Genomic DNA, 26,590 nt, shown 5'->3' on the forward strand with positions numbered 1-26,590 from the left:
AGACTGTACAGCATATTATGCTACCTTTGTTCTTATTACTTTATTGCCATTTGTTACAATTTAATAGTGTTATATATATTGGTGTGTGTGTGTGTGTGTGTGTGTGTGCGTGTGTGTGTGTGTGCGTGTGTGCGTGTGTGTGTGTGTGTGTGTGTGTGTGTGTGTGTGTGTGTGTGAAATTGCACACGAGTGTAGGGAGGAAATTGTCATACTTGAATTGTATTATGAACATGTGTTTCCTGTGTGTGTGTATGTGTTTCTGTGTGTGTATGTGCGTGTGTGTGTTTCTGTGTGTGTATGTGCGTGTGTGTGTTTCTGTGTGTGTGTATGTGCGTGTATGTGTTTCTGTGTGTGTATGTGTGTATGTGCGTTTCTGTGTGTGTATGTGCGTGTGTGTGTTTCTGTGTGTGTGTATGTGCGTGTGTGTGTTTTCAAGGTGAGCAAGCCTAGCCAGGAGGCCATCCAGAATGAGCTGAACATTGAAGGCCCGCAGCGTTCGTTCATCCTGTCTGCCAGGTGAGCCTCCCGCACACGCCTAATAACACACACGCCTAATAACACACACGCCTAATAACACACACGCCTAATAACACACACGCCTACTAACACACACGCCTAATAACACACACGCCTTATAACACACACGCCTAATAACACACACGCCTAATAACACACACGCCTCCTAACACACACGTCTAATAACACACACGCCTACTAACACACACGCCTACTAACACACACGCCTCCTAACACACACGCCTACTAACACACACGCCTACTAACACACACGCCTCCTAACACACACGTCTAATAACACACACGTCTAATAACACACACGCCTACTAACACACACCCTACTAACACACACGCCTACTAACACACACTGATTAGCATTCTCTTAAAGGTGACATATTATACCACCAGCCGTTTTCAAAATCGGTCTCTTCTGAGATCATGGGTGCTGATAAATCAGTCTACCAGCCTACCCAGTGGACTGTAGCAAACGTTGCTCATCTATCCCTCATATATCGAAGGGGACACACCCACTAGTGATGTCAGAAGAGGCCGGTCATCGCCAAGGCAATAGACGACTCCACCAAGAAGAAGATCACGGTCGTCTCCAGTCGCAGCCAGGACGAGGTACGGGCCCAGCCTGACGTTTAGTGTCTGTGGTGTTCCTCGACAGCAGGTCAGGATCACTGGCTCTCTACGGCTCTGAGGGTCAGCAGTAACACCTCACCCACCAGCCAAAGGTTATTTTTGATACGTGACATATTGGCAAGTGTAATCACGCAGGGATACATTTTAAAACAATTGATCGACTGGTCGATTTTCCCACTAGAAGCTCAAAGCACAAAACTCGAACTGTTCATTTTGGGCCGTAGCGGTTCTGGAGAACGGACCCCGACCCTGTGTTGTTTCTTCCTGGAGCCGGACGTGGTTCCAGACATCGGGGCTCCGCTGGGTTCCAAAGCCCCCGCCTGGACCCCAGACCTGCGGGCCACCATGTGCACGATGTGCACATGGTGGCCCGCGAGTTCACCCTGACCTGGAGGAGACACCGTGGCCGGGCCTGTGGCAAGGTGACCACTGCTCTCCTCTCTGACCCTCAGCAGCAGGGGGGTCTGTGTTTAACCTGGAACGCTGGGCGGGAAACTTTAACCAATCAGCTTCTTTAAAAGGCATTTTAACCAGGGATTTGGGATCTGATTATGACCATTGTTTTTGTAGTTAATTTGAAAATACATTAATTACAATATGGCAATAGTCTTTATGCTGTATGTAGCACCTAATTGCAACTTTAAAAAAAGGAAGCAATTTCTAAACAATTTTATAGATTTTAATATGTAACATGGCCTCATGACGCCAAAACATTTGTAGTATTTTGATGGAAGTGTTTTAAATTGATCACAGCAGTGTTTAATTGATGATGGGTGAGAGGGAGACGGGGGGGAGAGGGGGGAAAGAGGGAGACGGGGGGGAGAAGGAGACGGGGGAGAGGTAGTCGAGGGGGAGAGGGAGAAGGGGGGAGGGGGGAGAGGGAGAAGGGGGAGAGAGAGACGGGGAGAGAGAGAGAGACGGGAGAGAGAGAGCGAGAGAGAGAGAGAGAGGTCCAAGAATAATATCGGAAAATATTTCTTTTATTTATAATTTCTGATTAATATATTATTATTCTTAAGGCATTTACGTAAGCATTATTTACTAATAAAACGAGAATGATCATCGGCTGAACACATGAGAACATTCAGATGGATCCACTGAGTTTTTATTTGTCAGGGTGTGTGTGTTTCCCTGGTTTTCCCTCCTGTGTTGATTACTGTTCCCTCCCCTAATGTGTCTCAGCTGTTGCTCGTTGTGTTTGTTATTTAAGCCCTCGTCTTTCCTTTGTTCCTTGTGCTGTCATTGTGGTTTATCGTGGTTTGCTGTGGTTAGTGTTGGTGGTTAGTCTTGCGTGTTCCGTGTTCCTTGTTCCCTCCCGAGTTCCGAGTTGTCTCCCGAGTTCCCTGATTCTTGTGCCTTAGCGCTTAGGCTTGAATAAAGTGCCGTTTTCGAGAAACCGTCTGCGTTTGGGTCCTACCTGCCTGCCTGCACCCGCAGCACCCTAACAGAATGACAGCACCCCGAATGGACCCAGCGGACGATCAGGTTAGCCGTGAGCGGCAGGATTTATTTATTTTGAAGGCAATAGATCGCTGGAAGAGTTTGGGGTGCCACCCGGTTATCCGTGAGCTGCAGGATTCATTTTTTATGAAGGTGATAGCTCGCTGGGAGAGTTTGGGGTACCACCCGGTTCCTCCTGGCACTCCAGCTCCCGCTTTGACTCCGGTCCCCGAGCCCTGTCCGGTTCCTGAGCCCACTCCTAGCCTTCCAGAGGGGGACCGGCCTCTTCGCCTGCTTGAGGTGGTCCGCCCTCCGCTCCTGCCTGAGGGGGCCCGCCCCCTGCTCCTTCCAGAGGGGTACCGGCCTCTGCTCCTGCCGGAGGGGGTCCGCCCTCCAGACCGTCCAGGGGAGGCACGCTCCCCGCTCCTGCCTGTGGGGGCCCTCCTCCACTCCTTCCCGAGGGGGGTTCCCCTTCAAGGCCTTCCACCGGAGGGGACCCGCCCCCTACCTGGCCTTCCACCAGAGGGGACCCGCCCTCTGCCTGGCCTTCCACCAGAGGGGACCCGCCCTCTGCCTGGCCTTCCACCAGAGGGGACCCGCCCCCTACCTGGCCTGCCACCAGAGGGGACCCGCCCCCTACCTGGCCTGCCACCAGAGGGGACCCGCCCCCTGCCTGGCCTTCCACCAGAGGGGACCCGCCCTCTACCCTGTCCACCGGAGGGGACCCGCCCCCTACCTGGCCTGCCACCAGAGGGGACCCGCCCTCTGCCTGGCCCTCCTCCTGAGGGGACCCGCCCTCTGCCTGGCCCTCCTCCTGAGGGGACCCGCCCTCTGCCTGGCCCTCCTCCTGAGGGGACCCGCCCTCTGCCTGGCCCGCCTCCTGAGGGGACCCGCCCTCTACCTGGCCTGCCTCCTGAGGGGACCCGCCCTCTACCTGGCCTGCCTCCTGAGGGGACCCGCCCTCTACCTGGCCTGCCTCCTGAGGGGACCCGCCCTCTACCTGGCCTTCCTCTTGAGGGGACCCGACCTCTACCTCGCCTTCGCCGGCCTCCTGAAGGGTTCCGCCTTCACCGCTGCCGGCCTTCTGAGGGGGTTCTGCGCCACTGCAGGTCTCCTGAGGGACTGAGCCCTCATCGTCCTTGCCGCCGGCCTCCGGAAGGGTTCCGCCTTCACTCTGCCTCTGCTTGCCCCCCAGGCCGTCCGCCTGAGGCTCCCTGCCATGCCCTGGGGCAGTTTTCTGGCCGCCCGCCTGACGTCCCTCGGCTCTGCCCCAGTCCATTTATTTTTTTTGATTCCCCCCTCCTGGCGCCCCTCCACCCACCCGTTTTGGGTTGGACTTTCTTTGTTTTTTTGCTTGTCGTGGGTCGCCTGGGAGTCGACCCTTAAGGGGGGGGTACTGTCAGGGTGTGTGTGTTTCCCTGGTTTTCCCTCCTGTGTTGATTACTGTTCCCTCCCCTAATGTGTCTCAGCTGTTGCTCGTTGTGTTTGTTATTTAAGCCCTCGTCTTTCCTTTGTTCCTTGTGCTGTCATTGTGGTTTATCGTGGTTTGCTGTGGTTAGTGTTGGTGGTTAGTCTTGCGTGTTCCGTGTTCCTTGTTCCCTCCCGAGTTCCGAGTTGTCTCCCGAGTTCCCTGATTCTTGTGCCTTAGCGCTTAGGCTTGAATAAAGTGCCGTTTTCGAGAAACCGTCTGCGTTTGGGTCCTACCTGCCTGCCTGCACCCGCAGCACCCTAACATTATTACAATTATGTAAGGCATAATGTATAGAACGCCGGTCATTATCGAGAAAATAAGCCCCGACAGGGCGAACAGGACACCGACGCGCAGCGGAGGTGTCTTGCTTCGCCATGAAGGGGCTTATTTATCGATAATGACCGGCGATGTTCTATACATTATCCCGCTTATTACACGGCTACTTCCCAAAACGTAACAATTTATATACAATGTATTTGTTACCAGCATTCATATTGTTGATCAGCAGAGAAATAGTCCGCCCAAGACGTTGACGTTGTCGCTTAGCAACCGACAGCGCTTGGGTTGATACATATCCCGCTTATTACATTGACAAGTTACCGGACTACGTGCGGAGTGATACCAAAGGCAAAAAGTCATTTTGTTTACCTTGACAGCGGTCATTATTCATCCGTTGCCAATGAATTATCCAAAAATAATTGACCGCCGGAATTTGTGAAGTGCCCATGCAAGTGAACGGAACGTTTAAAAGACCCGTGTAATAAGCTTTATTAACAAAACAACAGAAAATTTTACCCAATAAAAACAAGGACTAAAACAATAAAAGCAGCAGACATTACAAATCATCAACAGGTGTGCACATATCTTTAATAACTGAACATCAGTGTTGGGCAATTTACTTTTGTCATTTTTTTAAATGACAAAAGTAAAAATTACAAAAATTTACTTTTGTAATTTGTCACAGTTACTAGTTAATTCTCCCAAAAAGTAACTAAACTAGTTACTCCGTTGCAAATTATAAAAGTAACTTGTTACTGTGGAAAGTAACTATTGCGTTACTTTTTTTAAATGATCAAATGTGTCAAATAATTTGGATCCCACGTCCACCCCACCCCTCTTTAACGGAACTCAAAAAACATGTGCATGTTAATGCACGGAAGAATGGAATGCACGGAAGCATGCAACGTTGATCGATGCTTGAATTACTTGACACCGACATGGCATAATGTGCATTTCACGATTACACTCGTTCCTTTAATTTCTTGGAGGGAAAAGTAATGGCTATACTTTACTTCCATTTAAAGAAGGCTGTTTTAGGATTATTTGGGCTTGCCATTCCTGTTTCACTTTGACTCACGTGTGCCGTTGTGTCTCAGACTATGCATGCTTTTGAAAGTTTTTAAACACCCGCCCAACTCTACCTCTGATTGGCATACGTGACATGTTACTCTACCTCAGCCAATCGTTATCATTAATGTGATTGTCTCGTACCCACCCACTAACCAAGGAAAAACAGTAAAGAGAGAGCGAGATCTAGTTGGTCTGATGAAAAAACTGCTAAAATTATAGCAACCCACCGCATTTTTTGGGGTAACGGTAACGGCGTTATAATGATGGGAAGAGTAATGCGTCAGATTACACGTTACTGAAAAAAGTAACGCCGTTATTTATAACGCCGTTATTTATAACGCCGTTATTCCCATCACTGCTGAACATATTCTGCGGCCGTTTGGTTCCCAACAGAACACAAAAAAAGATTCAGCTTAAAGTAATTTACGACATGCAATATAATCCCCTAAACCTCTTGATTATTGTGAACAGTAATAACCTGTTTACATAAAAGCTGCTTTAAATCAGGTTCCTTGTCAGCTTTATGACCAAAACGATGTTATCAGGTCCCTTAAGACCAGAACTGGTAACGTCTGAAAATATACAAACATCAATAGGTATTTTATATACATTTCAAATACTGAATGTGTTTATCTAACTATGGAAGATCTTAAAAGTCTTTTCATGGTTTATCATGCTATACATTCCAGAAGAGAGAGAGAGAAAGTTAAAGAAAAAGAGAGAGGGAGACACAGACACACAGTGAGAGGGAAAGAAAAGAGAGAGAGAGAGAGAGAGCGAGACAGCGACAAAGACAGAGAGAGAGAGAGACAGACAGCGGGAAAGAAAGAAAATAGAGAGAGAAAGAGAGTTAGAGGGATAGAGAGAGAGAAAAAGAGAGAGAGACAGAGAGAGAAAAAGAGAGAGAGCAAGAGACTATGGGCCCTATCTTGCATCCGGCGCAAATGACTTTCTCACTGGCGCATGCGTCGTTGCTAGTTTGCAACTGGCACAGAGCGTTCTTTTCCCTCCTGCAACACACGTTGGTAAATTAGGGATGATCTTGCGTTCTGCGAAAGGAGGAGGCATGTTCTGGCGCAAACGTTCCCTGGTGCTATTTTGCAGTTTCAGAAACCACTTGCGCCACAAACCAGAAAATACCTGGTTTAAAGTCAGTGGCGCGTTGTTCAGATGCTATTTTAAGGGCGCATGCATAATGTTGCTTGTGCACCTTGCGCATACATTTTGCTTCTCTCATCTACCTAGCCACACATTCTTGGTAAATTATTTGGGAAAGAACAGCTGATACAGCGGTAATAAGTTGTACTTTTAAATCAAATCAATGCATCTGCAAACACCGCAAACAAATATTTTCTTGTCACAGACATTGTGTCAAGGCTCTCATGCATTCGGCGTGAGACACATGCAATTCAACCCATGCCACACTTCGTATTTCTCACGCAGAGAAATTACCAGGATAGCGCCCACCAATTTGGGCCGCTATGTAACAGTGGAACAGGTAGAAATCAAATGGGTTTCCCGTACGTAGGGTAACCAGACGTCCTGTATAGCCCGGACATGCCCTCTTTTTGAGACACTTTATAAAAAAGTGTGGCGGAATTTTCAAAATCGTCCGCGATTTCATTAAAGCCTCATACATGTTCACATTGAATTTGCCTAACCCTTTCTCTGGTTTGTTCACAAACTAGTTGGGCTACGCCCTCCCCTACTCAGTTCTGTTCGCTTTGCATTGGTGGAAGTGAGTAGGGGGAGTGGTTAAGTAGAGCCTTCAGATTGTACGGTTTGACTTTAGAGTTACCGTCATGTTTTGTATTTATTTTTTTATCATTATTGATTTATAGGGACAAACATTAACAAATTTATCCTACAGGGGATTGATGAAGTTCTATCTAGACTATTGAAAAGAAAGAAACACTTGGTCATTCTTTACGCACCCTACCACAGCATTGGCCTACCGAATACCACAGATATATTTTAAGCATGGGACTGAATGCCACACAAATATGAAATTATGTTTTTGCACGTTTGCAACGTTGAAAAGTTCAGGAAATAGTATATGCTTCTACTGGTGTTGCTTGAAGCAGCGTTGCTTCTGAATATTAGTGTTAAGGGCCAACAATGCTTACTATCATACATTAGTCACCATGTCTGTGGACACATTTGTTATGCAGTCACATGTTAATATGTAACTTTTAGGATTGATGAGTATTTGATCGTGAGAAAACATTGTTTTAACGCAAGTGAGTGTTAAAAAGAATGAATGAATGCGGGCGCGCGTGTGTGTATGTGTAAAATAATTAATGAATGCGGGCGCACGTGTGTGCGTCCATCTGTTTAAACACACGCAAGCTAAACACGTTACGCATAATACAGTCCATGGCAATGTATATTAACGGGGGGACACATGCATATTAGGAACACAAGTTGATAAAGATGATGCATACAATACTGATAAGATAATGTATTGCGTATATCATTAAACAGAACCACAGTTACTGCATATCAATGTGTGTTAAGTTTCCTATGCCGAAATTTATTTGAGGACTCTGTTTTTCTGAAGTTGTGGAAGAAAACCTTATTCCATGGGTGAATTAGGCCATAAACTGGCCATAAACTGAGCCATTTGAAGTTTGAAATTCATGTGCATCTGTCTCATCGGAGACTCCAGACGCGCTGTCAAAATATCAACTTGTCAGATTCAAGTGCGATCATGGCTCTTAAAGGGGATGGGAGCTGGCACTCTCATTGGTTTATTGCACGTTACGTCCAAACCACACCTACGGGTAATTAGGCTACTTCAGGCCTACCCTTTTCAGATTTGCGCCGGGCGCGAGAGTCATTTTTACGCCGGTAAAATAGCGACATCGCCGTAGAACCACCCACAAAAGTACTTGCGCTTGGCGCTTCTCACTTGTGTTTCTGACCGTTAAAATAGGGCCCTATAACTGACACTCAGTCATCAGTCCTCTCAGGCCTCCAAAGCTCAAAAATGTGTGCATGTGTATGTGTGTATGTGTATGTGTATGTGTTAGGGATGGGCAAAATGATTATTTTCCGGGAACTAGTTCTTTCAGTTCAGTTCACTATAACGATTTGTTGATTTGATTCGGTCGTTTTGATTCGTTTGATTTAAAAAAAAAAAAAAAAAAAAAAAACATTTTTTTATAATTATTATTTTTTTTTTTTAATTGGTCATGGGTCCGGATAGGACCGTTAAGACCGCAGTCCGCCGTTTGGAGATGCCTGCTATATAGTATATCGAACGTCCCACCAATATTTATACCACTTGCTTACTCTCTGTGTTTCATTCATGGTTTTACATTTATAAATTTATTTTACTTTACATTTAATTCTTCATTGTTCAGGCATTACAGAACTTGCATGGTCATAAATTAAAAATACGAACTGCAGTTTAATTTCTTTCTTTGTTCTTAAATTGACGTAGAATGGAGCAAAGACTCCTGGGATTGGGAAATGCGTTTATCCAATAAACAGATGGAGGTCAAGTCTATTGTCGAATGGTATGACCCAAGATACATCAGACAGAGAAAGCACGCATATTCGACGGTACCGCCTTTTCATTGGTTTACCCAGGTGCCATTCCAACACCATTGCTACCTCTCATTGGCTGAATCTTTGAGCACGTTGTAGACTCAATCAATATAAGTCGCGGGGAGACGGAGCTCTGTTCGTTTGTATATTTTATTTTCATGACCATATGTTTGGTTTATGTTAAAAAAAAAGAATCAAAGAACCAGTTCTTCTTGTTTTGGGGAACCAGTTCTTGTCGTTCACGTTCGGGATTCGTTTGTTGTAACGAATCAGTCACGACCGACACATCCCTAGTATGTGTGTGTGTGTGTGTGTGTGTGTGTGTGTGTGTGTGTGTGTGTGTGTGTGTGTGTGTGCGCCCGCCGCCCATCCGTCTGTATGTTGTTGTTTTCTACAACCGACACAGAGACGCTGAGTCACCCCGCTGACCCCCCCATTCCCCAAACCCAGGGAGGAGGTCCTCCTGGGTGAAGGAGGACCAGAAGGTGTGGAGGTGTGTCAGTGTGTCTGAGGACCCTCCTCCACCTGGGGACACTCTGTAGAAGGACAGAGAGCCAGCAGGCCGGTCCAAATACACTCCTACTCTGGTGGAGCCAGCGGGGGGGAGAGGTATGTCTGTTATACTACCGTTGTACCGGGCAGAGTAACCTTCATCCTCACAATAAAGACTCCAGGACTTGTTGTTCTGTCCAAGCCAGCTGCCATCACCCTCTCCTGTCCTTAGGATTCCACTGTATGTCACTCCTATAACAAAACCTCCTTTACTCTCTACCTCCCAGTAACAGCGGCCAGTCAGAGCCTCTCTACCCAACACCTGGAGCCAGTGGTCAAATCTCTCTGGGTGATCCGGATACGACTGGTGCTCTCCAATCAACGTCACCTTCCTGTTGTCCTCAGACAGAGAGAGGCATCTGTTGGCCGTGTTTGGGTCCAGTGTGAGTTCACAGGCATCTGAGGGAGAACAAGACATGATGAGCTGCTGGACCATTCTTCATCGTCATCATCGTCATCATCACTAGTACTGTTCTCCTGCATTCTTCTTCTTTTTATTCTCTTTCAGACTTTTTTGGACACGCGACCCGTGGTCGCGACCCGACCCCGGATAAGCGGAAGAAAATGAGATGAAATGAGATGAGAGATGAGACTTTTTTGGATCACTCTCTCTTCTTCAAACATTAACATATGATAGGAACTATAGTAGAATCATGTGCTATCCATTTTCTAAGCCATAGTACACATTGTGTTTAAGACAATTAAAGTTAAAGTTTATTGGAAATCCCATGTGTGTGTGAGTGGCTGTCCCAATCGAAACGAGGACAAATGTATAAAGTGCATTTACTCCCTCAATATTATACTACATGAACATATCATTCATCAAAATGTTCAGCATGTTGAGCTTATTACAATAGCAATATTTGTAATATCTTCCAAGATATTAAACTTTTGGATTTCCCAATACACACACATTGCAATCAACCTTCAAAGGGACACCTGTGTAAACCACAGACTGAACGAGCTGAGCTCACATACAGGCTGGAGATGGACTGATGAACCATAGAACTGGTTCATACGTATTATATATAAATAGACATGTACGCATACGTGCTTACCTACACATACATATACATATCGTTTGGGTCACGGGTAGGATTCGTATATACAGTATATATATCATCATATAGACACAGACAGGCTGCAAATTAACTGTGAAAACTTGTATGTATGTATGTATGTATGTATGTATGTATGTATGTATGTATGTATGTATGTATGTATATATAAATATATATACAAAAACTTAAGAGACACTTACACCTCTGTGGAACTGGTTTCAGCCTCCACACTCCACCGTGCTCCACACTGGGGGGGAAACAAAGTGAGAGCAGCATGTTGAAACCTTCACCTTCATCATCTGCTGTCTCATAACGTTCTACACAACATAAGCTACAGCTGCCTTTTCAAACCACTTCATCTAGCAGCGGGTTGAATCCTTGTAGGAGACTTTGTCCCTGAGCGCTGAGCTGTCCTCTCCATACCTGAGAGTGTCCAGTCTCCAGCGTGGATCCTCCAGTCCAGCAGAGAGCAGCGCAGCTCCAGAGTCTCCTGGGTGATTGTAGCTCAGGTCCAGCTCTCTCAGATGGGAGGGGTTGGAGCTCAGAGCTGAGGCCAGAGAAGCACAGCCTTCCTGTGTGATCAGGCAGCAAGACAACCTACACACACACACACACACACACACACACACACACACACACACACACACACACACACACACACACACACACACACACACACACACACACACACACACCACCTAAAGTAAACACATTTACAAAGGTGTTCATTCCATATGGAGGACAAGTAAAAGTTTTATTGATACTTTATGGAGACAAAGATGTCACCCTGCCCGAGAAAAGGAAGAGGAAGTAGGGAGATGACATCATCCCAGACAGCAGAACTTCCTTCACTTGGATATGAAACAGGATCTTAAACGAATGCTCCTTCCTCAATAGCTACAACTAAGATGAGATATTGTTCGGTTAGAGTCAGGAGGAGTGTTTTGTCAGCAGTGAAAAAGATTAACAGAAATGCATTGAACATGAGCAGCACTTACTGGAGTCTAGAATAATCTGTTTGAAGAAGAGGCTGACAACTGACCTGAGAGTTTCCAGTGTACAGTGTGGACTCCCCAGTCCAGCAGAGAGCAGCTTCACTCCTGAATCCTGCAGATCATTGGTACTCAGGTCCAGCTCTCTCAGACAAGAGGAGTTGGAGCTGAGAACTGAGGCCAGAGCTTCACAGCATCTCTCTGACAGATTACAGCCATTTAACCTACACACCAATATACAGGAACATGTTAGTTACTGTGATTAAATGTGATGAGAATTGTTACCAGTCTTTTTACATGCTTGAAATACTAAATTGTATTAATAAGCTGGATCTTTAAATCTAAAGAGATGGATGTCAAATAAATGTTAAATTATGAAAAAGGTTATCATTATAATAACTAGAGTTTTCGCGCACGCGCTGCACACGCTCAACCTCTAGATGTAATTAAACCCATAGCAATAATGTGGAAACCCCAGTCGATAATGTAACAAAATTCTGAGCTCATAACAGAAATGCATCGGACATGAGCAGCACTTACTGGAGTCTATAATAACCTGTTTGAAGAAGAGGCTGATAACTGACCTGAGAGTTTCCAGTGTACAGTGTGGACTCCCCAGTCCAGCAGAGAGCAGCTTCACTCCTGAATCCTGCAGATCATTGGTACTCAGGTCCAGCTCTCTCAGACTAGAGGAGTTGGAGCTGAGAACTGAGGCCAGAGCTTCACAGCATCTCTCTGACAGCTTACAGCAATTTAACCTACACACCAATAAACAGGAACATGTTAGGGACTGTGATTACATTTTATGAGAATTGCTACCAGTCTTTTTACATACATGAAACACTAAATTGTATGAATAAGCTGGTTCTTTAAATATTAAGAGATGGGTGCCACATAGATGTTAAATTATTGAAAAAAGTTATCTTGCTACTATATAATAGCCGGCCTGTCGCACAAGTTACACACAAACAAACGCTCACACACACACACACACACACACACACGCACGCAGACGTTGCAAGACAACGGCAAGGTCAAATAACAGCCCCGCCGTTGAAACACTCTCCCAGCTGAGACGTTATGTCTGAAGACTACACTTTTTTGTTTTTATTATTTATTTTTAATATTAGTCGCCTCCTTGAGCATCCTGCAATTTCTTGCGATATTGATATCCCAGACTGTTTTTTAACGGCTCCGCCGTCGACACACTCTCCCAGGTAAGACGTTTTGTCTATAGACTGTAGAAATTGCGATAAAATAATCGAAAAGACAATTTCTCACGTCGACAACGCAAGGGCGTGTCGTTCATGTTATCATATAAAACCGTTAAATTCAAACATCGCGCCGACCGGCATACCAACAAAAAAGATACGCTCTCTTAAACAGACAGTGTCCCTATAACACAGAACCAAAATATGTCAATAACACAGTTTGGGAAATGATGTCTATAGAGTCCACCACAAGACTACACTTACTGGCTAAAATGTAATATTACTTTCCCCCCTTAGCCTCCCTAAATGACTTCACACTTTGTTGCTCAAAATTAGAACTCTTCCATTTGATATTGATATCCCCCCTCCCCCCTGCCGACTGTTTTAGTCGTTTTATTTGATACTGCACGTAGAGAAAGGCAGGAGCTGTTGACAAAAGTCCACAAAAGATTTAAACGCCAAGCTCTGAGACATTGCTGTTTAACGCCAGTAGAGTCTCTTCGCCTACCGCTCTTCTAACGGTGAGTGGGCTAGGAACGGAGGTTTGTGTGTGTGCGCAGTCAGTCAGCACCCGCCTTGGTGTGTGTATATGTGCGTGTGCGTGTGTGTGCGCGCAGTCAATCAGCACCCACCGTGGTGTGTGTGTGTGTGTGTGTGTGTGTGTGTGTGTGTGTGCAGTCAGTCAGCACCCGCCATGGTTTGTGTTTGTTGTGTTGTGTGAAGTGTTTTAAGAGTGGTTGGCTCCAGCATAAGGCCTTTCTACACTGCCAAGCCGGTTCGGTCGAGGCTTGGCACGCCCGGCGATTTCAGCGTCTTATCTCAAGTTTCCTGTGTAAAACCGAGGGGATAAAATCCCCCGTTCGTCACGGCGAGGGCTTTCTTGGTTCACTGGAGAAGGCGGGGTTGCACAAGGAGTCTAGACCTCTTTAGAATAATTTGCATATTCCCGAATGTTTTTATTTTTTTATGAATGAAGACACCCGCATGCAAGAATGAGTTCACGTCTGAGTGTAGGCTACAAACGCGATTAACTTTTTACAAGTGCAAAAACGCCAACATATTCTTTATTTTGCTGACCGCTTTTGGGTTAGGGACGGGTTACGTTTTTTTATCCTGCCAAAAGCCTCGTAAGGACAGTTCATCTGCGTCTCTCTCGTAGATCGCACCATCTTTCAATGGCTTTGTTCAATACGACTGCATCACCTTCTCTCACATTGTCCGCGGATTTCACGTCTCTCCAGTTAGAACTGCTCATGATGATATCGCTGTCTCTGTGGAGACAGTGCAGCAACACCTCTACCCAACGTGATCAGGCATGACATTTACATGATTAGGGCATACACTTGTTTATATGTACGTCTTTTAAGAGTCATCTAGTGCTTGGTAGGCTAATGACTAAGCCAGCTGACGGGCCTGTGTCGCAGTTCCAGATGCACTTTCATCAATCAATTCCTTGAACTAGCATTTGATAATGTTCTGGCCCGCCACCTACTGGCTGGAAAAAAAGGCCAAATATTTTTGCCAAATTCCAAACCATTTTTTTTTTTTTTGCCAAATTCCAAACCAATTTTAAACCAGTTTCAGAAGAAGCTGTTTATTATTATTATTATTTTCAACTAACCAATAGCAGTTGCCATGTTGCATGCCAGTCGCGTGTTTATGACGCTTCAGTCTGCATTTGCATGTCATTGAGTGGCCCCCTAAAGGATAGTCAGCCTGTTGCTGATTATCATTGCCTGCTTTGCAGATTCATTTATTGTAAACGCTATAAGATTGGTCTTAAAAGTACCCTAAAAACAGTGTTTGGGTAGTTACTTAAAAAAAGTAATTTGTTACTTATTACTAGTTACTTCTGTAAATTGTAATGAGATTACTTTACTAGTTACTGCATTTAAAAAGTAACTTCACTACTTATTACTTTACTTTTCCCGTTTCTTAATTTACTGTGTAGATGAATTGACGAACATAATAGCTCTATCAACACCTTGTGTTTATTGTATACATGTACACAAACTGGCATATAAAACCATAGGAAACAACAATAAATCCACAACCAACAGGATAAAGGAGGCTGTGGTGGTCAATCAGTAGCAACAAGTTTCAACACACAGCCTTTGGGAAACATGAGAACAAAACCAGCTTGTTATTAGATTCATGGTCAATAAAAATATAAAAATAAAGGTCACTTTATCCCTTAAAATTAAAACAAATGAACATCAGCCCATGAAAAGGAAACAGAAATGCAATTAATTAAATAAACAGAAAATTCCCGTCATCCCAAAAGCCCATAGTGATCGATTCAAGTTAAATCGATCACTATGATAGGCTAACGTGCCGAGGCAAGAATCCAATGCCACACAAACCTATAAAAGGTTTGCGTGGCATAGGATTCCCCCTTGTTAATTTGGTTTGTGTAGAACCGAAAATCGGTTGCTATGGAAACGTGACAACACACGTAAGTACTCTATTGCCGGAGCATGGCTGACTTCGACCGCTACGCTAAGTGGCGCTGTTGCTCTTTCAACAAGTGGTAGCAGAGCCACCGGCTATTTACCCGACTCTGCATTTAAACGCGCAGACTTAAACTGTTCATAACTTTACAAACAGGCAAACACGGCTTGGGTAACGCAGGAAAGCGCCTTACTATAGTCTAGTAAAGTAGTGTAGTTATCGATATTTGAAATGTAATGCGTTACTTTACTTCGTTACTAGGGGTGTGACGAGATCTCGTGCCACGAGATCTCATGAGATTAAACTCAACGATATTACCCGTCGCGTTAAAAATCTGTTAAAAATTCGTTACCCATAAAAGTAATATCGTTACTGTAACGCGTTACTTTTTAACGCGTTACCCCCAACACTGCCTAAAAGCACACATCATACTATAAATTACAATCCGTGAGTTCACAGCAGATCTTTTCTTTTATTATTATAATTATTGACGGTTAGCTGAAGATTATTCTCCCTGTTTTCTCAGTTAAACACAGAAATCAACTTGATCTCTCCCAGTGTTTGTTATATGTGAAATTAAGCAAAAGACGCTGTCATTCTCCGGTAACGCAGTCGTTCGCGACGCCTCTCTTCTTCGTAGTTTCTTCTATTTGTCTCTAACTCATGCTCCAATCTTTCAACGATCTATGCTTCAGATGTTGTGAATGCAACGGAATATATGATGCATCGTTGCAGTAATATTTAGGATGATCGCGATGAGTTCTGCCCGTTCTGCCTCCATGCTGTCTGCGGTCAAACCAAAACAAACTACAGTGACAGCGGCCGCACTTATCCCGCCTCCTACAAACTTAGACCCTATGTCATATACCGCCCCTTGCAAGCCCACACCCCTTAACCCCCCGCTGATGTCTGAAAGACATTGATGTCCGCATATACCTGTAAAGCATCAAGTGTGAATCACCTTCAGGGTCGAATCTCCTGATATACAAATGTGGCGAAAATGCGGAGGACATGTGTCCTTAAAATGATTCTGCTTGCTTCATAACGTAAAGAGAAAATTATTATGCTTGCTTCATAACGTAAGGAGGAAATGATTATGCTTGCTACATTATGTAATAGGTAAACCAAAATGTTATATGTTGTAACATTATATTGAAATGTTATTATATTATGCGCTCAGAAATTTGTCAGATATGGACCGGGTTTCCACATTATTGCTATGGGTTTAATTACAAAAAGAGGTTGAGCGTGCGCAACTCGCTCGCGGAAACTCTAGTCATTATAGTAATATCAATAACAAATATAGCTGCATGCAGCAATGTGGGTGTCAAGCATAATGGGACTCTATAAACTAATTCTGCCGGGCGGACGTAATCGGCTAGGTGGCTATGACGACCGTATCGGTAATCGGACGGACGTAATCGGCTAGGTGCATAATGGGACTCGATAAACTAATTCTGCCGGACGGACGTAATCGGCTAGGTGGCTACATGACGACCGTCTCGGTAATCGGTAATAACGACGGCTGGTGGAATGAACTAGAGCATTATGCGAGTACGCATCAATGTTTACCAAATGGAAAAATGACCCTACCTAGTGGTAAGGGCGCATTATCGTCTGCCCGAATGAACAAGTGAAATAAATACATAGGGGTATTCTGAACAATATCCCTAACAGAGACACAATGTTACCAAGCATCCGTTCTGGAGGTGGTTCATGAAACATCTAATCCAGTAAGAATTGCAGTTTATATTGTAAGTGGGCGGAATGGTAAATAAAGTCATTGTTGTTTGACGTCCACCTGAGGTCAAAGGTCACCAAATTGTTTGGCTGTCCCCAGAATGATGTCATCAGTCTATGTAGCAATTTTGGCTATGATATGTTAAAGAGTTGCTGAGAACAGGCTTACTTCCTGTTAGGCGGCTTTGCCGTCAAGTATGATTGGCTGCCAAGGCCAAACGGTTTGGAATTAGAAAGAGCTGTTGGGCAGGTTTGTTCGGCTTGGTCTGAAGATCAAATATGGCAAGTTTAATGATGATTGGCCATCATTTGTGGCCTGTGGATATGTAATGTTGATATTGACAACTTTCAACATGGCGGCCAGGCTTTGCCGTCAAGTTTGATTATCTGTGACGGCCAAACGGTTTAGAATTTGAACAATATTTCGATGTTTTGTTTCAAGCCTAAACTGAAGATCATGTTTGCCAAGTTTCGAGATGATTGGACAGAATTTGTGAAAGGAGTTGCATTTTGAAGGTTTTTGACATAAACCAAGAAGGCGGAAAATCCATCATGGCGAGAAATGACGTCATAGGGTGCGTTGAACTCGGCTTGGTTCAAGGAATCCAATGATACCTGGTTTGTGAATATTGGATGAATGGGTCGAATGTTATTAACATGAATGCATGTGCAACTTGCATTCATTAGCCCAAAATTGGCTTTTTGGGCTAATGAGGCTGTGCTGAACCAGTGTGCAAAATTTTGCAACTTTTTGCCAAGCGGTTCTGCTGCCATGGACTTCCACGTAGGTAAAATAATAATAATAATAATAAATATAGCTGCGAGCAGCAATGTGGGTGTCAAGCATAATCGTACACGGTAGGCTAATTCTGCCGGATGGACGCAATTGGCCAGGGAAATCGGCAATACCGACAGCCGGTGGGATGAGTAAATGGGAAAAGGACCCCACCTAGAGGTAAGGGCGCAATACAGTCTGCTTTACAGAGCAAATGTCACAAATACATAGGGGTATTCGGAACAATATCTCTAAAAGAGACACTATTTAAACAAGCATCCGTTCTGGAGGTGGTTCGTGAAGCATCGAATCCAGTGGGAATTGCAGTTTATATTTTAAGTGGGCGGAATGGTAAATATAGTCATTGTTGCATTATACATTAAGTACCGCTTATCGCCACACGAGTGCAGTGTCTACCCATTAATGAGCGCCACACGAGTACAGTGTCTACCAATTAATGAGCGCCGTCAAGTTTGATTGGCTGTCACGGCCAAACGGTTTTGAATTTGAGAAAGCTGTTTGATACGTTTGTTCAGCTTGGTCTGAAGAACATATATGCCAAGTTGTATGAAGATTGGACATAATCTGTGGCCTTAGGAAATTTTCAACTGATTTTGACAACTTTCAACATGGCGGCCAAGTTCTGATGTCGCAATGAGAAATTATTCATAAGCTATATAAGGAGGTCTGGCAGTATCCTCAGACATTAAAAATAAGTTTGAAATGTACTCATGTGAAGAGAAAGGAGTTAAAACACGTCTTCATTAATTATAGCGCCCCCTAGAGGTCAATGGTCACCAAATTCAAGCAGTGTCCCCATGATGATGCTATGGGTCTATGTATCAAGTTTGGTTATGATATGTCAAAGGGCTGCTAAGATATTGGCGTGTTTCTGGTTTGGGGGGTTCGCGGTCAAATATCATTGGCTGTCGCGGTTATTTCTGCAAGACGTAATATATGAGCTATATGGGGAGGTCTGATAGTATCACCAGACATTGAAAAAGAGTTTAAAATGTACTCATGTGAAGAGAAAGGAGTCAAAACACATCAACATTAATAACAGCGCCCCCTAGAGGTCAAAGGTCACCAAATCAATCAGTGTCACCTTTATGAGGCCATGGGTCTTTATACCAAGTCTGGTTATGATATGTCAAAGGGATGCTGAGAAATCGGCTCACTTCCTGTTTGGCGGCTTAGCCGCCAAATTTGATTGGCTTTAGCGGTTTTGAATTTGACAAATCTATTCTATGTTTTTCATCAAAGATGGCCAGAAGATTATGTGTGCCAAGTTTCGAGATGATTGGACAAGATTTGTGATAGGAGTAGCATTTTGAAGGTTTTTGACATAAACCAAGATGGCGGCAATATAGGTCATGGCGCAATGACGTCATAGGGTGTGTTGAACTGGGCTTGGTTCAAGGAATCCAATGATACCAGGTTTGTGAATATTGGTCAAATAGGTCAAAAGTTATGAACATGAATGCATGTCCAACTTTGACCTGTTGGTGGCGCTAGAGCTGTTGGGCTAGCGACCTGAGTTTGGGTTAATGGGCTAATGGGCCTGTCTTGAAACAGTGTGCCAAATTTCACAACTTTTCGCCAAGCGGTTCTATGGGCTGCCATTGACTCCCACTGAAGGATAATAATAATAAGAACTCATACAAAAACAATAGGTTGTCTCGCAACGTAGTTGCTTGACACCCAATAATAATAATAGGAATTCGTACAATAACAATAGGTTGTCTCGCAACATAGTTGCTTGACACCCAATAATCTTACTACTATATAAAAGCAGGCCTGTCGCACAAGTTATTCAAGTTGGTCAGTGTGCATGTGCCAATCAGCTTGCAGCTCGCACACACACACACACAGCACACGCGAACGCACGCATACACCGCATGCACATACAAACCGCATAAACACACAGACATACAGGCTGTTTCCCAATGTCAAGGAAGCATGCTCAACGGCCGCCCTTTTAAGGACGCTACGTCATAGAACGCTGACAAGCACTGTTCCAATGTTGAGGACACTCGAAAGCCGCGCCATTTTCGCGTCCTTTGTTTTGGAGAATTCCGAGATTTTTCAAGGATGCATCGCTGCATCCTAGACGAGCCCAAACTACCCACAATCCTCTGCGTTCACACGCTACACGGGATATAAAAATGGCAGAGGGAAAGCAGTACACGTTCAAATGTAAGTGAAGTTATATCAAAGTTTTCAGAAATATTTTGTGCCGTATTGGTTTTAGATTCATCATGTTCATGCAAATAATCAAGCTTAAAGAATTGTGCCACTTTTCAAAAGTTTTTGCAACTTAATGATACGTTGCTATATTTTGCATGGACGTAGCTATGGTGTTAAACACCACTGTCAACAATGTAAATTTACTCGCTCACAAGATTACATTATTTATGTATACCTATTTATGTTTGTGTTTAATCTTTTTTTTTAGGGTCAGCCCAGCAAACTGAGGCTTTTGAGCACCTAAGGGTGACCCACAAAAATGTTGTCAAATAAATGCACCACCGATCATTTGCAATGTTTGTAATTTGTAATGAACGTATATAACTGTATTTTATATAATATACTTATGTGTTCAAAGCACTGGTAGATTGTAGGTATATATGAATGAATCAGATCAGTTAAATAATATATCCAAATAAATACATGTTTATCATCACTTTCTTTGTCTTTTTTCCCCTGCATAATAGTAATCAACCATACTGTAAATGTGATGCATGAATTAAGTTCTCAGACAATTTCACTTAGTTTTATAAAAATGTCATGGATTTTTTTTTTTTAAGGTCCCATGACATGCTATTTTATGTATTCTTTAATATAGGTATTAGTGGGCAACTAACACAGTATTCAAAGACGTTCCCGAAATTCAGCCGTGGTGCAGAGTCACAGCCACTCCGAGCCAGTCGCACATTGAGCTTCCCCCAAATGCGCTGTTTTGGTGTCTGTAGCTATAATGCAAATGAGGAGGAGCGAGGCGGGTCAAGGAGGAGGGTGGGGGTGTGGCCCTGAGCAGCTTGCAGCCACGGTACCATGCGCTCTGTTTACAGTGGATGTATCCCAATGGCGAGGCGCACACAGCCTTTAGCCGTGTTCTGTAAATATTCTAGAACACACGGGAGTCCTGGAGCTCTATATTTAAATATTATCATATAGCCTACATAGATATCTATATCATATAATATATATTATCACGGCCAAAAGCTGTGTGAGCCCATATTATGAATCTCAAACGACCGCGTTGGGTTCTCCGACGTTCCTGGTTCTTCAACGTCCTCATCAATGTGAATTAGACTGAACCGCGACAAGGAGGAGAAAGGGATCGTTGCCGGGCAGCGCTTAGGCACCTCCGCCTCCGGCGGTGGTCCCTCAGCGGGGCTCAAGCGGGAGACATTCGCCGCCAACAATCCCTTTCTCCTCCATGTCGTGGTTTATGTTCTTGAGGGAGTCAAAGCCAAAGTTCCTTCCCCCCAATTCATTCTCAACCTTGGCTGAGATAACCCCCAATACGAGTCTCGTTGTAGAAATACCAGAGACGAGAGTCCGACGTGTTATGCGCCATAACACCAAAAGCAGAACGGTTAACCAAATAACAAGGAAGTGTACAACACTTGCGTTACAGCCCTGGAGCTCTATATCTAAATAATATCATATAATACATAGAAATCTAGATAATTTAATACATATTATCACGGCCAAAAGCTGTGTGCGCCTCCAGACGATATTATGAATCACAAACGACTTTGTCGGGTTCTGCGACGTCTCTGGTTCTTCCACTTTCACATCAACCTGAAGTCGACTGAACAGCGAGCTGCCTGCTGCCGGCTGCCCGCTGCCGGGCGATGGTGCCTCGCGGCAACCGGCGGCATGACGCAGTTCATGTACTTCAGCCAGTCAAAGCCAAAGTTCCTTTCCCCCAATTCCTTCTCAACCATGGCTGAGATAACCCCCAATACGAGTCTCGTTGTAGAAATACCAGAGACGAGAGTCCGACGTGTTATGCGCCATAACGCCAAAAGCAGAACGGTTATCCAAATAATAAGGAAGTGTACAACACTTGCGTTACAGTCCTGGAGCTCTATATCTAAATAATATCATATAATACATAGAAATCTATATAATTGAATACATATTATCACGGCCAAAAGCTGTGTGCGCCTCCAGACGATATTATGAATCACAAACGACTTTGTCGGGTTCTGCGACGTCTCTGGTTCTTCCACTTTCACATCAACCTGAAGTCGACTGAACCGGGCGCTGCCTGCTGCCGGCTGCCCGCTGCCGGGCGATGGTGCCTCGCGGCAACCGGCGGCATGTCGCAGTTCATGTACTTCAGCCAGTCAAAGCCAAAGTTCCTTTCCCCCAATTCCTTCTCAACCATGGCTCAGATAACCCCCACAACAGTCTCGTTGTGGAAATACAAGACACGTCAAAGAACCGACAAGAAACACTTGCATTACAGTGTGTGTATTCACACACACACACACACACACACACACACACACACACACACACACACACACACACACATGTGGCGCTCGCACGGTCGAGTCTCATTGGCGGGCCAACGTCTCTGGGCAGGCCAGGCAGAGTAAGGGGAGGAGCTGAGATTCTTGGTGACGTCCTAAATACAGACATTCCAAATCAGCGCACTTGAGCCTCCGTTTTTTCAAAGGCGAGCAGAACAGCTAGTGCTCGTTTCACACTAAACGCAAGTTTTAGCCACTGGGGGACCATAGGCAGGCTAGGGGAACTCATATTTATGTTAGAAAACCTCATAAAGTGAGATTTTCATGTCATGGGACCTTTAATAAAGATCGATCAACCGCAACAAAGCTTTTGTGACTTGCTCAAAGAGGCTCCATGCGAAGGAGACATGACCGCATTCATAACAGACAAAAGTCAAATAAATATCGATCAACTTGATTGCTGCCATGTTTTCTTCATAAGCGCACATGTGTTTACAAGCGTAAACGCAGTTTTAAAAAGCGGAAGCGCTTCCACGCTAGCAAGTCGTTCCAAAGTCCGAACGTTACAAACGCTAGGAAGCACTCGAGCTAGCACTCTAGTCTCATCTCCATAGGACGCGACTAGCAAGGACGCGTCCTAGCAATGCTGCAGCCTTCACATTGGGAAACTGCCACAGACACACACTCGCGCACAAACACACACGCGTGCGCTGACGCAGACGTTTCAAGACAAAAGCAGCGCAGGACACTGCATACACACAAGCACGCACACACATGCACGCACACACGCAAGCGTTGAAAGACAATGGCAACATCGATCCCGCATCCAGCAATGTCTTGCGATATTGATATCCCCCCCTCCCCCCTTCCCTCTGTTTGAAAGGCGTCGCCGTCGGCAAACGCGCCCAGGTAAGACGCTCTGTCTATAGACTGTAGAAATTGCGATAAAAGAACTGAAGAGACAATTTCTCACCTCGACAAGCAACGGCAGGTCGTTTATTTTGTCATAGAAAAAACATTACATTTAAACATCGCGCCGACCGGCGGATCAACACACAAGTCACGTGATCTTAAAGAGACAGCGTCCATATAACCAGGGGTGCACATAATTTCTTTATCGAGTTACTCAGTTGAGTACCAGGTGATGGTGTTTGGTACGCACCCCAGACATAGCTCCACACGTAACATCGGATCTTATGAAACATACCCAGTTTCACAGAGGTTTTTTGCGTCACCTTTTTTTTTTATCAAACTGCAGCAGCTCGACCACGGAGCGTTAGAGTGAGTAATACAGCGGGAGAAGAGTGTGACCGCAGTTCAGACTTGAGTGGGTATGTTTGGTGAACAACTTTGTTCTTTGTCTCAGTGGTGTTTCACGTTGGCACTTTTTATGAGTTCCACTGTCTGTGAGCATATGAGACGGACTGGTTTTGTGTTTCCAGTGGGAAGAATGAACATGAATGAGTCCGTCGATTCTGGGTTGAAAGCTCTGTTTTTGCTGACCACATTTCTCTTCTTAGAGAGCGCCATGTGTAGTTATTTTCTGTCTCCGGCTCACTCTGTCTGTCTCTTTTTCTGTCTCGCTGTATTACTGACTCTTCTCCCGCTGTCTTTCTCACTCTTCTCCCGCTGTCTTTCTCACTCTTCTCCCGCTGTCTTTCTCACTCTTCTCCCGCTGTGTTACTGACTCTTCTCCCGCTGTCTTTCTCACTCTTCTCCCGCTGTGTTACTGACTCTTCTCCCGCTGTATTACTCACTCTTCTCCCGCTGTGTTACTGACTCTTCTCCCGCTGTCTTTCTCACTCTTCTCCCGCTGTGTTACTCACTCTTCTCCCGCTGTCTTTCTCACTGTTCTCCCACTGTCTTTCTCACTCTTATCTGACTTCTTTCTCTGTAATTCTCTCACTTTTCTCTGTCATTCCTCGCATGATCGCTCACTGTCTCACTGTCTGTGAGCCAGGCAGCCTGCGCCGGGAATGCACAGATTCGATTGGCTGAGTAGCATCACGTGGGATGGGGTTAACTTGAATGTAATTGGTCAGTGGATTTCCTGATTCGCTAAACCAGTACCGTAAAGTCTAGAAACGCTGCGCCGGTCAAAATAGAAGCGGCCGTCAAAATTGAAAATACATGAATAAATTATTGACTATAGGTCCGGGTCATTTTTTTAATTTTTTTATCGCGCGATTAACGCAAATGTATTAATTAAAAAAAATAATATATATATATATTTTTTTTTTTTGGCTCAAAACTAAGAAGCAGTAGCCTGACTGCTATGTTCAAGGCAGTATATGTTTGCATGTTCATCGTTTAATTGCACTATAGGCTTTTTTTTTGTATCGTCCTGTTTTGATCAGTATATGCCAATGTTGTTATCAATAAAAAAACATTTGCACAAGACAAGCCGATGCACTTCACCATGTTGATAGGAGCATTAAAATGAGAAAAATTAATGGGACTTAGAAAACAAGTGATATTTAGCATAGAAAAAATGTGTGATTAATTGCGATTAATCGTGAGTTAACTATGACATTAATGCGATTAATCGCAATTAAATATTTGAATCGCTTGACAGCAATAGTTTTATTATAACTAGAGGTTGAGCGTGCACAACACGCACGGAAAATCTACTACTACTACTACTACTAATAATAATAATAATAATATAATGTATAGCTAAACTGTCATGGCAACTCAAATAAATTCACGATGAGTTATCTTATGAAAATAATATTGGTGTAATTGTTTGCATTTTGAGTAAAACTGACCTGAGAGTTTCCAGTATACAGTGTGGACTCTCCAGTCCAGCAGAGAGTAGCTTCACTCCTGAATCCTGCAGATCATTGGTACTCAGGTCCAGCTCTCTCAGATTAGAGGAGTTGGAGCTGAGAACTGAGGCCAGAGCTTCACAGCATCTCTCTGACAGTTTACAGCCATTTAACCTACACACCAATAAACAGAACATGTTAGGAATTGTGAGTAAACTAATATTAATCTTCAACTTATTACATGATGAAGGAATTTAACTTGTTACAATAATATTCACTAAATCATTAGATGTATAAATGTTAATTATGGATTGGATGTAAAATGTGGAATAGATGTTTAATTGTGTTTTCTACTTCTATATTCTAGCATTCTGTGTGTACAGAAATCATACCTTAATAGCACACCTGCAAGATGTTTTGTATATTATTGTAACTTTTATATTCTACTAGTATGTTTATTCTGTTGTGAGTAGAATAGTAATACATGTTGTTGTATAATATAAATATAATATATTATACAACGGGTGGCTTAAATCCAGCCATCTGATTGGCTCCTAACTGTTGTATAATGAGCGTATACATAACTGCTATGACGCCCAATCATTTTGTGAACGTTTGCATATCACTCCGCGCCTGGAAGTAGAAACAATTACAAAGTAAAATATAAGTTGAATGATGGAGAGGGTGTAAATGTTGTTACTCCGGGAGTGAGCAAGGCGATGGAGAGACTAACGAAAGTTTTTTGACTGTCTTGATTTTTTTTTAAATGTAGTGTGTCTATGACTTTCGTTTTGCCATAATAGTAACAGTTGTATAAAAGCAATAGATCACTTCAGTCAGTGGTATGTGCACATTATACCGCTGTGAAGGGGGTCGCCGGACCTCTGCTGTGCGTCGGGGCCGGACAACGCCCCTTAACAGTGGTATAATGAGCACATACCACAGCCTGTCATGATCTATTGCTTAAAGATAAAGCTGTTCTGAACCTACAATGATTTGTTGCATATTATTTTAACCTTATATTCCTAATTTATGCATATTGTGTTATGCGTATCGTAATACATGTTATTAGTGAACCTACAGAGATGTTTTGGTGGCTTTGACTACTGGCAGCAGCCTCAGAAGACCCTCCTCTGAGGCAGAGTATTCCTTCAGGTCAAACACGTCCAGCTCCTCTTCGGATGTCAGTAGGATGAAGGCCAGAGCTGACCACTGAGCAAGGGGGAGAGATTTTCTTGAGAGACTTCCCGATGTCAGGTACTGTTGGATCTCCTCCACTAGAGAATGATCGTTCAGCTCATTTAGACAGTGGAACAGGTTGATGCTTCTCTCTGGAGAGAGATCTCCATTTATCTCCTTCTTGATGTAAGACACTAATGTGATGCAAGTTTCCTTATTGGTCAGTGAGCTAGTTTTTGTCTTTCCCAGCAGAACTTTTTTAATCTGAGTGGTCAGTGATCTACTTTTTTTCTGTGCCAGCAGACCTTGTAGGACAATCTGATTGGTCTCCAGAGAGAGGCCCAGGAGGAAGCGGAGGAACAAGTCCAGGTGTCCGTTCTTACTCTGTAAGGCCTTG

At 44.1% G+C, this 26,590-nt stretch overlaps 1 protein-coding gene across 1 annotated transcript in view; it reads right to left on the reverse strand.

Annotated features, from left to right (window-relative positions):
- LOC132458832 (NACHT, LRR and PYD domains-containing protein 5-like) overlaps positions 1–26,590 on the reverse strand; it is a 172,495-nt gene that overhangs the window by 23,639 nt on the left and 122,266 nt on the right. The window contains exons 21-23 of the mRNA XM_060053142.1: positions 25,015–25,188; positions 12,164–12,337; positions 11,630–11,803 (exon numbers count right to left, since the gene is read on the reverse strand). Coding sequence (XP_059909125.1) covers positions 11,630–11,803; positions 12,164–12,337; positions 25,015–25,188 — 522 coding nt within the window. The remainder of the gene's footprint in view (positions 1–11,629; positions 11,804–12,163; positions 12,338–25,014; positions 25,189–26,590) is intronic.

The sequence above is a fragment of the Gadus macrocephalus genome, chromosome 6 (genome assembly GCF_031168955.1).
Source record: "Gadus macrocephalus chromosome 6, ASM3116895v1".
NCBI lineage: Eukaryota > Metazoa > Chordata > Actinopteri > Gadiformes > Gadidae > Gadus > Gadus macrocephalus.